We start from the raw sequence: 13,991 nt of genomic DNA on the forward strand, positions 1-13,991 counted from the left end.
ACACAAACACACACACAGGGTCAAATTAACAATCACAACACAGTAAAAGTCAAGAAAAGAAACAGAGCGACAGGAATGTCCAGATCTGACCTACATAAACAGCATTACAACGTGTGTGTGTGTGTGTGTAATGAAGACACACAAACACATTCTTCACATACTGGTGCGCACACACTCACACACTCACACAGAGTGGCTATTTTTTCCCCGCCCACTCACATGTACATATACTTGTCGAGTTTGGCGGCAAAATGGCGAGGCATCTGCCCACAGCCGTAGTAGTTGCGGTCGTTTTCGGGGATGTGGTCGACGTCGTGAAAGATGAGGCAGTCCCACGGCTGGTCTCTCATGGCCTCCTTAAACCCCACATTAAACAGCATGGCCCGATTAAAGGGCTGGGTCCCCGTCTGCAAACAAGCAAAAATAAACAGTAACATTATTCATAACAAACATAAACAACAACACACATCAGCAGCAAACACACACACACACGCACACACACACGCACACACACGCACGCACACACACGCACGCACACACACACACGCACACACACGCACACATTCACACACACACACACATACAATAACCCACAGAAACAGCCATCTAACCAGAACAAGACACACAGACACACCACACACACAAACAGCACTAATGCACTTCACTAACATTCGAGTTTGCAATATTCCTGTTTACAAAGACAGAGAAAAAGAGGACACACCCTGAGCGGCAAGTCTGCATGGACACCAGCAGATGGCAGTGCACACAAACAAAAATTCAAAAACAAAAAAAACAAACACACACTCTCATACTTGTACTTTTATCTTTGTGAGGGCACTCACTGACATAATGCATTCCCTAGTCTCTTACCCTAACCTCAACCATCACAACCAAATGCCTCAACCCTTACCCTAAACCTTATTCTAATCTGAACCCTCAAACAGCCCTTTAAAGAAGTGAGGACCAGCCAACCACACACACACACCAGTGTGTGTGTCTGGGTTGTGTGAGAGTGTGTGTGTACCTGCTCTATGACATAAAACCCAAACTGGAGGCGCTGGCGCTGGAGCATCGGAGCGAGATGCTGGAACAGAATGGGCAGATGCTCATGTCGGTTTCTAAACGGTATTAAAATAGCCACCTGAGAGAGAGAGAGAGAGAGAGAGAGAGAGAGAGAGAGAGAGAGAGAGAGAGAGAGAGAGAGAGAGAGCGAGAGAGAGAGAGAGAAAGGGACAGGGGGAGGGAGTGTGAGAGATGGCAGATCATTTTAATTCCAGGTTATAAATGCTTGCTGAGGTCCAGCTCTCTGTGCAAACATTTCTGGCAGGAGAGCCTATAACAGTAGTAACAGAGTCTATAACAGAGTCTATAACCGTACATATAGAGAGTCTATAACCGTACATATAGAGACTCTATTACCCCTTTTCCACTGCCACGGTGCCGGTGCCTAATCGAGCACCGGGGCCGCACTTTTCCACTGAAAAAATACTGGTGCTGGTGCCAAAAAGCTGGCACCGGCACGGCACCGCAGAATTGCTGGTCCTAAAAGTTGGAACCGCTGATGTCAGAGGCTATGCAAATAAAAACCACGCGAGAACCAGTCAGTTCAGCGTTTGATGTGTGTGGTACGTGACGTTCTCTAGAGAGGCGGGAGTAACAAAAAATGTCTGACCAAGATACCGGTAGGCTAAAGGCTATTTGTAGCGTGAAAATATGTATACAATTAAAAGATGTATGAGCAACAATTTGTGTCTACATCAACACGGGCTGTTGTTTACATGTTACATGAACGTAGTCGGACCCAGAATGGTAGAAAAAGACACTCTCTCTCTCTCGGCTCTGGCTGGTGCAAATAGACCACTGCATGCAGACCTTCGTTTAAACACTCGTTTTAACTTTTGAGCTAGGTGACAGACTTACTATTTTCATGAATTTTGCCCCCAGAGCGAAAAGTTTTAGGGCAACATTCGTGAGGTGTTTCACTGTGTGGAAGCCTAGCATAAAAGTAAAAAGCAAGCAGATGTGTTCTGTCCGACATTATTTTTTCCCCACGGAAATTACCCAAACTTTCGCTATGTAGCGTTCGGTTCCTAAACCAGTGGAAATGCGGGCCGGTTCTCAAAAGGCACCAAGGCAGCACTGGCTCCGCACCAGCACGGGCACCAGCACCGTCCTAGTGGAAAAGAGCTATATGACCGTACATATAGAGAGTCAATGACCGTACACATAGAGGGTTTATGACCGTACATATAGAGGGTTTATAACAGTACATATAGAGAGTCTATGACCGTACATATAGAGAGTCTATGACCATACATATAGAAGGTTTATAACAGTACATACAGAGAGTCTATGACCGTACATATAGAGAGTCTATGACCATACATATAGAGGGTTTATAACAGTACATATAGAGGGTTTATAACAGTACATATAGGTGTGTTTGTATCCAAAGACTTCAGACTCTCTGTCTGTTTTGACCGATGACATGATGTTACTTTATGTTGTTGAAACCACAAAGCACTTCATCTAACACAACAATCACAGTAAATGTCACATATGTACATCCTATTTTCCCACCATTAGTGACTGTTTTTGAACTGTTTTCAGTGGCGCGGAAACACTACAGCAGAAATACAATTTGAGGAACACTCTGCGTCTCCTAGCAACAGAAAAACATGTAACAGGCCTCTCCCTAGCCCCGAAGCCTCTTGTCTGGGGAAAAAAACTGCTTTGGTTTTTTTGCAGTAATTTCTCAGGTAATAATGCTGCTTTGTGCTTGTTCAGGCATAGGGAACTGCTCTGCACAGGTAAGTCTGATTATCTTCATCACCATATCCACAATCTCATTTCAACAAAACACCAAGTCAGGAGAAAGAGCAAGCCTGCTCTCACCTTCCAGCGTGGTTTACAATCCTGAGGTGCCCACTGGCCCCCAAACTCAATATCCAGATGTTTCAACCTCAGCTCCATCTCCTCCATGGGCACTTCTGTCATGTTCACCTCCATAGAACCCTCTGTTAGAGACACACACACACAAATATACACACCCTGTAATGTTCACCTCCATAGTACCCTCTGTTAGTCACACGTACACACGTACACACATACACACACATACACACACATACACACACTCACACACACACTCACACACACTCACACACACATACATACACACACACACACACACACACACACACACACACACATACACACCCTGTAATGTTCCCCTCCATAGGACCCTCTGTTAGAGACACACACACCCACACATATACACACACACATACACACATACACACACACACACCCACACACTCTGTAATGTTCACCTCCATAGGACCCTCTGTTAGTCACACACACGTACACATGCACACACGTACACACACACACACACACACACACGGACACACACACTCACACACACACTCACACACACATACATACATACATACATACACACACACACACACACACACACACACACACACACACCCTGTCATGTACACCTCCATAGGACCCTCTGTTAGACCTTGTACACACCCCGTCATTCTGTGTATTCACTGTATTACATCAACCACAGCACTGTCTGTCTGTCTGTTCACCGTATTACATCAAACACAGCACTGTCTGTCTGTCTATTCACCGTATTACATCAAACACAGCACTGTCTGTCTGTCTGTTCACTGCATTACATCAACCACAGCACTGTCTGTCTGTCTGTTCACTGTATTACATCAACCACAGCACTGTCTGTCTGTCTGTTCACTGTATTACATCAACCACAGCACTGTCTGTCTGTCTGTTCACTGTATTACATCAAACACGGCACTGCCTGTCTGTCTGTTCACTGCATTACATCAAACACAGCACTGTCTGTCTGTCTGTTCACTGTATTACATCAAACACAGCACTGCCTGTCTGTCTGTTCACTGTATTACATCAAACACAGCACTGCCTGTCTGTCTGTTCACTGCATTACATCAAACACAGCACTGCCTGTCTGTCTGTTCACTGCATTACATCAAACACAGCACTGCCTGTCTGTCTGTTCACTGCATTACATCAAACACAGCACTGCCTGTCTGTCTGTTCACCGTATTACATCAAACACAGCACTGCCTGTCTGTCTGTTCACTGCATTACATCAACCAAAGTACTGTCTGTCTGTTCATTCAGCTGTTTGGATTGTTTTTCTGTTTGGCACTTTGAAGTATTTTCCTTTGACAACACTGTGTCAGAAGTTTTGTCTCCTGTTAACCCACTCATATGCCACATGGGCTTCACATAGACACAGTCAAGTCACACAGTCTGTCATTTACTGCTCTGATTTACTCTATCAGATTATAGCAAGATTAACCCCTTACAATTTACTGTTCGCTTTATCAGATTAAGGCAAGATTAACCCATTATCACTTACTGTTCAATTTACCAGATTAAAGCAAGGTTAACCCTGTTTTATTTACTGCCTGACCAGATTAAACCAAATCCGCAGCACGGCTAGGTGACGGATTAGTCCCGTGTCTGGGAAAACCCCGTGAGGAGTGGGAAAAAAATAACAGCCAGAGAGAACGAGGTGAATAAACAAATATATCAGCTATCTCATTTTTTAAAAAAATCCTGACCGCACCAGGTTTGAACATCTTCATTGTTCAGAATATAGATCGTTCTATGATGCACGTTTCTGTCTGTACTGAACAGGCGTATTCCACAAAGGGAGTGGCATTTACACTGATGACAATGCAAATCAGCAGTTGTGTTAGTATCAGACAAATGGAAGCCAGAGAGGCAATGCATGTGTGAATGACAGTTTCACCCTGATTGCTAACCTCCTCTTCTTCTTCTGCCTCAGTCTGTCAGTGGGCCCATCAGAGACAACAGTATAAATGACCTGCCCTGACAACCTGCAGTCTGTCAGTGGGCCCATCAGAGACAACAGTATAAATGACCTGCCCAGACAACCTGCAGTCTGTCAGTGGGCCCATCAGAGACAACAGTATAAATGACCTGCCCAGACAACCTGCAGTCTGTCAGTGGGCCCATCAGAGACAACAGTATAAATGACCTGCCCTGACAACCTGCAGTCTGTCAGTGGGCCCATCAGAGACAACAGTATAAATGACCTGCCCAGACAACCTGCAGTCTGTCAGTGGGCCCATCAGAGACAACAGTATAAATTACCTGCCCAGACAACCTGCAGTCTGTCAGTGGGCCCATCAGAGACAACAGTATAAATGACCTGCCCTGACAACCTGCAGTCTGTCAGTGGGCCCATCAGAGACAACAGTATAAATGACCTGCCCAGACAACCTGCAGTCTGTCAGTGGGCCCATCAGAGACAACAGTATAAATGACCTGCCCAGACAACCTGCAGTCTGTCAGTGGGCCCATCAGAGACAACAGTACAAATAACCTGCCCAGACAACCTGCAGTCTGTCAGTGGGCCCATCAGAGACAACAGTACAAATAACCTGCCCAGACAACCTGCAGTCTGGCAAAGACACACACAGCTGTGTGTGCAGGTGTGTGAATGCACTGCTTTTTGACAGATGTTTTGAAACATCTTATCTGTCAGACGAGAAGCATATTCAAATAAATATTCAAACAGGTTGCAAATCCCAGTTAGAACTTCCCACGGCACTGTGGTAAACCAGCCCTGCAGCTGATGCGACAAACACAGGTTCACGTTTAAATGAGTGGAAACCAACGGTCATGTGGACACAGTCAATTAATCTCTCCCTCACACACCCCTTTTCTCTCTGACACACAGGCATGTCTCCACACATATACACGCGCACACACACACACGCGCACACACACACATACACACACTCTCTCTGTCTTATCTGTCACAGTCAGCCACATAGGCTTGTCACCATACATATACACAGTTCACACACACACACGCATAGACACACTCATACGCGCACACAGGCGCACAAACGCACACACACTCTTTTGCTCTCGTCGAGCCAAAGGGCCCGGAGAGCATTACTCACTCATAGAAGGCAAGCGTTCGGGACAGGGCAGGTTCTGGGCGTAGGTGAAGTTCTCAGGGAGGTATGTGGTTGGCTGAGCAACAAACTCACTCGAGTTATTGCCATCGGGGTAATCTGGAAAGAGACATGCGCACACGCACACACACACGCACACACACACACATACATATCAGAGCGTGTGCAGCTCTGCTTAGCTGAGCCCATGGACACTGTTTCTGAGTGACTAAATGTCAGGTCTTTCATAGCTCCCATATATTTGCTTATGGATGCCATTAATCAATCATTATCTCCTGCTGAAAGGGTCTTGGAGGAGGGGCTGGGAGCACAGGGAGTTGGGGGGGGGGGGGTGGTTATGAGGTCTGAGAAAGGGGTGGAGCCATGGAGGTGCAGTCACTCACCTGTTCCATTCAGCGTGCTGTTCTTATTGGTGTACAACCTGATGGCATTTCTCACGTTGTCCCGTAACATCATCCCCTGGGCTTGGACCATGAAGAAATATGTATTGACTGGGAGGGGGGGGGGGAGGGGGGGGCGGAGGGGGGGAAGAGAGAGAAAGAGAGAGAAGCGCATTGGATTAGCCTTTCCGAAACACCTGATCTAACAATAAGACCAGGGTGAGAGAAGGTAAGGGAATTTCCTGTTGACATTGCATTTTACAAACACCACACCCTGTACCCTGGATGCACACGGAACCACAGAGCTGTATCAGAGCACACTCATTACCACAGCACTTCAATATTTTTCTATACACACATGCAAGCATGCACGCACACATGCACACACTTCTGCATTACATTTAACTAAGTTCTTACATCTGGATTTCCCTCTGACCTCTGAAAAAATGCACTAAAAGCATAAAAAAACAAACACCGCTACTGGGTGTTTCTCGTCACCAAGAGAGACCACATACAGCATTGTGTGAGGTTTTACAAACAATGCAGTCCACAGCGCGAAAACAAGATGACTATAACGTCTCCCTGCCACTGGCCTATTGTTCTGGTGAAAGCTCACTGGGTCAAAGCCGAGGAAAGTGGTAAGAGAGCCTGAAAGAGCCAGGGAAGCATGGCACACACACACACACACACACACACACACACACACACACACACACACACACACGCACACACACACACATGCACACACACGCACGCACACGGCCATCTGTGTGCTGCATGACTGTCTCACTCATAAAAAATCAGATACCAGTATTCCACTGAGAGGAAATCATCATCTCAGACTCCTTTAGGGCTCTCTCTCTCTCTCTCTCTCTCTCTCTCTCACACACATACACACACACACACACACACACACACACACACACACTTTCACACACATTCACACAGAGAGCAGCCAAGATTAACACTACCAGTCAATCATTTAACACAAACACGCATCTCTCTCTCTCAAACACTTCTAGTCATGACTGCCGCATTTCTTCATCAGTTCTATATGTTCTTCAGAAATCAGAACAGAATTCATCTATACAAGTGTCCACCGGGCCTTTTCCTGGTACACATGACTATATCTCCCACTGACACCCAACAATGCCTAAGCTTCAAAAAAAATTTCAGAAGCTCGTTCAGAGTATAACCAGTTCATCCACCTTTGCATGTGAACATGTTTTAGTCAACAGTGAAACAAGCTGTCTAACTACCTAACCACTGACCTTCCCCATACTGCATTTCCTTGTTTGTGATGAATTATACTGTAGAGTCTGGTTGTTAAACTAAACAAAAACCGAATTTGGACTCCAGTGTGATAAGAAAAGCAGCAATGTCTTTCACCAAACAAAAAAAAAAAACAAAAGAAACGAGCCCAAATCCACACCTTGATAGCAATCACTACAGTCAGTCATGTAATGAATAATTAACCTGCCCCCAGTGCAGCAGCTAAGGCATGCTAGCACCACTAGCCTGGCCTTGCGTTTAGCAACAGCGGGTACAGACCCTCACGTGACTGTGGCAATGCTTGAAAACAAATCGGAACCCTGAAAAGTTCACCCTTAACTAAACCAATTTAAATCGAGTTCAAATAGATGTTAGGAACACTCAGAAATTGGGTTTGGCAACATATTATAATGCTGGACGGGTTGTGTCAACAATGCATCCCTGGTTCATATAAGGATTCCCAAGTCAGACCCTTGTCTCTAATATATTCTAATATATAGCCTCTTGACTTTACGTCATTTTCTTTAAAAAGTCACAATAATACTATACAGAGTCTTCACTAATCCTGTTCCGATAGTCAAATTACCAGGAAAGTGAGCACAGGACAGGACAGAAACAAGGCCATATCTTCCAAATTTCTCTAATGTTAATTTGAGCCATGTTTGCAACACACAGAGAAAGTGAAGCATTTGATGTGTAATCACAACAGGTGAAGACGCAAAGGCAAAGACCCGGGCAAGCGCGAAACCTCTGCGCATATACTCAGAAGAGTTCCTGACTACAGCATATCCATAATCCCACATTATCCATTCACGACGTCTCAGCGACATGAAAACGACTGTCTAACATCATATTTTGACAATACTGGCATAAGCGGGCGCACTCGCTAGAGCAAGGCTTTGGTCACCTTACGCTTTCAAGGTTTAGCCTGCCAGTTAAACGGCGCACAGTCACTCCTGTGTGTCAGGCATGAAAGTGTCGCCTGAGGAAAGAGCGCTATGGAAAATTAAGGGTTAGGGTACAGAAGTTTATCAACACATACACGACAAGGCTAAACTGTCAGTTTTAACACCTATTCATGAAGGGCCTCTTTATCCAGCTCCGTAATGGCTAAATTTCATAATCAGGATATGCGCTGTCTTGAAATTGAGATACCAAGCATGTTCTCACTGATAGGGATGCTTTATGGGCAATCGAACTCGCTGCCTAATACACAAACAAATGTAACACAAATTTACAACCGCTCGGTCTACAAGCCCGCTTACTGGTACACTAAGTGGACTGAAATTTTGAAGCTGTAAAATCAGCGACTGGACCGACAACGAACATCTTGTACAAAATATATATATATATATAAAGACATCACGGGCCTCGTCAAACATGTATTACGGAATAGGTGTTTGGGCACGAGAACAGCGGCGCAGAAATGAGCTAACTGGGTTATTAGCGGATAAGGAAACGGCACTAGTGTTACACTGACAATATCGATACTTTCATCAAATGAGAAGGCATCGGTCATAAGCGGCAAGATATCTTACGTCAAAGCAATATTGCAACGGTGCCGTTGCTAGCAAATTTGGTTGGATTGGCATGCTTAGAAGGAGACACCACCAGAATGAATGAAGTCAGAGTGGCAGCGGCTAACTAACTGGCGTTTAGTAACTCGGGGCGCATCTTAGATAGTGCCAAATGGCGACAGACACGTTTAAGTTGAACAAAATAAATCAAGGAATCAGCGTGTAAACTGAATGGAAAAAAGGAGGACTCACCTATTCCTGGGGCCACATAAATGAAGTAGAGACAGGTCGTAGACATTGAAAAGAAAAAAATGAAGGCCAAGAAGGAGCGGTTAGAAACCCGCAGCAGCCACCTCCAGTTCAACATTTTGGCTCACAGTCGTCACTAGCTAACTGACAATCCCATATAAGATATAGTTTAATAAAAAGCTTTTATTTGATATGATAAATATGGGGATAAAAGCAGCCCAAAAAGACATCCAAAAATCAAGATGCTGATAAAGTCCGCATCGTTTAACCAGCAGGGATGCAGCGGAAAAGCTAATGCTAAGCTAGTTAGTCTGGGGAAGGGTACGGCTCCCCAGTCAAGAAATTTCCAGATCACAAGAGAGGGCCTGCATCAGGCACAATCAAGCCGCATAGCACATCGCTGATCGGTCATTTTTGTGACCGATGATGTGTCATAAGTTTGAAATTCTGTTCAGTACTCGCTCAAACGTGCGTCAGATTACGCCTCATGTTTGTATACGAGCTCTTTCGCTAGCGACGCAGGTTTGAAAATGAGCATGGGGGGAATGGTGTCCGCTTCGGCTCGGTGCCTCCTCCCACCCAAAAACCTCACAGCGATGTATCCAAAACAGTCACTATGCCAGCCAAACCTGCTCGTAGTGAAATCTGACACCGGTAATTGTTCGCAATTTAACAGATTCGGTTAGCGAGACTTAAAGCACAAACGTGGTCACAGATACCGATTTTAGAGCGACAGTACGAGTTCGACAGAACAGTTACGTTTCGTGCCATTTCATTTCTGCTTGCGCTGCATACATAGTTAGTTTCCGGTGGGTGTAACCGGGCTCAGCCTTCGCCATGGCAACATAAATGAAGCGAAATGTTGAGATAAGAGCTTCTGTCCATGCTGCTGGTAACTTGGGACCTCCGGTTTGTTTAATGTCTGAACAAGTATACATATTTATATCTATATTATTGTATCAATATTATTACACGTTCATTCATTTGTGACCACATTTTTAACGAAGGGTCCGTGTAATTGTTAATTAGTGCCTACGAATCCATTTGAACTGTCATGCTGACCAAAGCTGTTATTGGTAGTAGTAGTAGTAGTGGCGTTGATACGTCTGTGAGATTCCTTTTAAAAATATAGCTGCAAGCAGCAATGAGGAGGCCAAGAATGCTGAAGTGAAGTGATTGTTGCAGTAAAATCAAGTATCACCGTTTACAGTCTCAAAGGGCTTTAAAAAAATCATTTTTGGAAAAAAATAAAATGATGGTCGCAGCTGAAGGCAGCTGCCAACGCCAAGTAGTTCAGCAGAGTGTAGTTTCCTTGGACTCTTGTTGTCATTACGTCAGGGTCGTGATTTACCACAGATATGGCAACAGTTCCTGTTTACCGTAGATTTTGATTGACTGTCACGAATACATGCTTGAAAATCAAAGATTTAACGATTTGCATTCATGAGTCATGGTCGAACGATCATCTGTGCCGAAAGTCATGGAGAAAACCACATTTTGCTTATCACAACGCCCCCTAATGATCAAATTGCACAATTTATTTTGGTGTACCCCAAGACAGGGTCTTAAGTCCAACTGCCCAGTTTTGTGTCAATACATCAAGGAATAACCAATTTATGACATAATTTTCACTTTGGTGCCTCTGCCATCAAATAAGCTCACAAAACACTAAATGGCAACATGGGAACAGACCTCAAGATGTCAAAAGTATGTTATATCTGGTGTACATTCAAAGTATTGCTGAGATATACTCTCACTTCCTCTTTTGCCATTTCGCTGTCATATACGATCACAGAACAAGAAACAGCAACATGTGCTGACCTCAGGACCACAAAAGGCATGACTTGAAATAGCAGTCACGTTTTTGGACCAAAGACATGAGGAGTCATGACTAAAAATATGTATTTCCATATTATAGTGCCCCTGAGTGGTCAAATGGGGCAATTGTTGCTTGACTTCCTCAGGGCAGAGTCTTGAGTCATTTCACCAAGTTTGTCGTAGATACATAAAAGCATTACTGAGAAATCGCCTCACTTCCTGTTTGGGGACTTCGCTGTCAAACATAATCACAGAACAGGAAAGGACAACGTGTCCAGACCTCAGGATCAAAAAAGGCACGACTTCAAATAACAAGCATGATTTTAGACCAAAGATATGAAGAGTAATAAGCAAAATCATGTTTTTTCTCTTTAGAGAGCCCCCAAGAGGTAAAATGGGGCAATTTTTTCTGGCCTCCCTTTAGGCGGGGTCTTGGGTCAGTCCACTAAGTTTGGCGTAGATGCATCAAAGTGTTGCTGAGATATGGGCTCACTTACGTTTTGGCCACTTCGCTGCCGATTTCGATTGGCTGTGACAGGGGATCGTTTTTGAAAATCAAAAATCCATCTGATAACTGTTTTTAGGCTTGGTCTTAACATCATTTGTGCCAAACTTGGTGAGGACCGGACAAAGTTTGTTCAAGGAGTAGCAAAAAATCACGTTTTGATAAAATCCAACATGGCAGAAAAAAGCCAACATGGCGTTGAGTGCACTTAACTCAGCTTGATCCAAGTAATCAACCAGTACCTCATTTTTGAAAATCGGGCATACAGTTCAAACGTTGCATGCATCAATGTACTTCAACCTTGACCCATTGGTGGTGCTAGAGCGCTCGAGATGCATATGTGAAGCTTGGGGAAAAGAATCAGGGGGCTGTCCCCAATCAGTGTGCCAAATTTCAAAACGTTCTACCATACAGTTCTGGGGGCTGCCACAGACGCCCTAGCCAGAAGAAGAAAAGCGATGAAGATGGAGAAAAGGTAGAAACACAATGGATGCCCACCATGCTTCGCTGCTTGGCCCCCAACGATATAGTCATTAGATGGTGACATAGCTCCAACAGAATATGTAATTGGCTCAGACAGAGGGCTGCTTTAAACACGTTTGAGAATGTATTAATATGGCATAGGCTAATCCCATAGCTTCATCCCAAGTCTAAAGTAAAACGGATTAGTATCAGTCTGTAACCTAAACTTCTGGAACTTTGGTGTCCCTGAGGTTTTAGGCAATACCTGCTTGCAAATGCACGTGGTACATCTGTGGCCTCATTGTATGTGTTCTCCTGTCACAGTATCGTGAGGACATGGTCACACCTCGAGAACTTGTTCCCACATGACACTAACTTGTGTGCAAAAGATCATAAAAAGCAAAGTGCATACGTAACACATTGTGTGTCATTATGAAGTCCTCATCTTGAGAAATCAATGTTTACACTAGGTTGTCTAAATGACCTCATATACTCCACGGCCATAATTCCATAGCATAGACTAATAATTACTGGTAGTGACTACCATGAGATGATGGCCCACACTGCTATACATATTGTAACACATAGGCCACTACGTGTTGAAGCTGGGAGTATGCACAGCATGGGCTGTCTCCAAACATAAACCCACCTCGATGTAGGAGAGAGAGTGAAAGACAACTCCTCAGTCCGTATTACCTTCTCTCACTGCACAGAAATCCCGGCCTCTACGCACGTTAGACCAGTTCACACGTACGTTTCGGCTATAGGTAGTTTCAACATGGCAACCATACGTAAACGCTGGTTTGGCAAAGCTCTTGACATAACATTTTTTGTTGAGAAAGCATGGTGCGTGAGTAGACTTCACGCTGTGGTAAATGTGGAGAAATCTGGATTTGATGATGGTCTCTCTTTCCTGAGGCAGTTTTCCCTTATGCCTCCTGACACTTTCTCCTTCGACATGTTCCATTATCATGGACCAGTTACTGAACCTCTCTCAAAATCTGTTAGATGTGTCAAGATACTATGGAAACTCACATACTGCCATGTTTTATATATATATATATGTATATATATATGTGTGTGTGTGTGTGTGTGTGTATATATATATATATATATATATATGTGTGTGTGTGTGTGTGTGTATATATATATATATATAGATATTTTCTGTCTGCCCTCCATAAATTTGAAAGATTATTCTTTTTCTTTCTTTTTTTTTTTTTTTGTTTGTTCAGTCAGTTTCACACTTTCACCTTTCACACTTTCAATGGGGGGAGTGGGTGAACAGCGCTTTCCCCTCCCTCGACATTCACGGCTGAAGTGCCCTCGGGCAAGGCACTTAACCCCCAAAACTGCCCCCCAGGGGCGCTACGGTTGTGTGGCTGCCCACTGCTCCGGGTGTGTGTTCACTGCCTCCTAGTGTGTGTGTGTGTGTGTTTGTGTGTGTGTGTGTGTGTGTGTGCTCATTTGATCATAGTGTCTTTTGTGTGTTCACTGCTTTGGATGGGTCAGAATGCAGAGGTCGAATTTTGCTGTTTGTGGGATTAATAAAGGAAATAAACTTAAATTTAGTGCTCTCATAGCCAGCTTTGTTTTGACTCTACAGCATTACCTGATCTTCCCTGCTCTGTGTATGATCTACAGTTTGTTTTGGTGGCAGTTGTGAAGGCACTAATTCGGACAGAGACCATGGAGAACACTATCACAGAAATGGAACACACAGCTGATTGGCTCATGGATGATGCTCATTGGTTGGTGTATGATCCAATAAGAT

At 44.3% G+C, this 13,991-nt stretch overlaps 1 protein-coding gene across 1 annotated transcript in view; it reads right to left on the reverse strand.

The window, feature by feature from the left end:
- b4galt6 (UDP-Gal:betaGlcNAc beta 1,4- galactosyltransferase, polypeptide 6) overlaps positions 1 to 9,550 on the reverse strand; it is a 12,853-nt gene extending 3,303 nt beyond the window's left edge. Inside the window, exons 1-6 of the mRNA XM_030772416.1 lie at positions 9,436 to 9,550; positions 6,398 to 6,505; positions 6,000 to 6,113; positions 2,896 to 3,017; positions 1,025 to 1,141; positions 220 to 407 (exon numbers count right to left, since the gene is read on the reverse strand). Of these exons, the coding sequence (XP_030628276.1) occupies positions 220 to 407; positions 1,025 to 1,141; positions 2,896 to 3,017; positions 6,000 to 6,113; positions 6,398 to 6,505; positions 9,436 to 9,550 (764 nt within the window). The remainder of the gene's footprint in view (positions 1 to 219; positions 408 to 1,024; positions 1,142 to 2,895; positions 3,018 to 5,999; positions 6,114 to 6,397; positions 6,506 to 9,435) is intronic.
- Positions 9,551 to 13,991: the final 4,441 nt, after the last annotated feature.

Source organism: Chanos chanos, chromosome 4, assembly GCF_902362185.1.
Source record: "Chanos chanos chromosome 4, fChaCha1.1, whole genome shotgun sequence".
Lineage (NCBI taxonomy): Eukaryota > Metazoa > Chordata > Actinopteri > Gonorynchiformes > Chanidae > Chanos > Chanos chanos.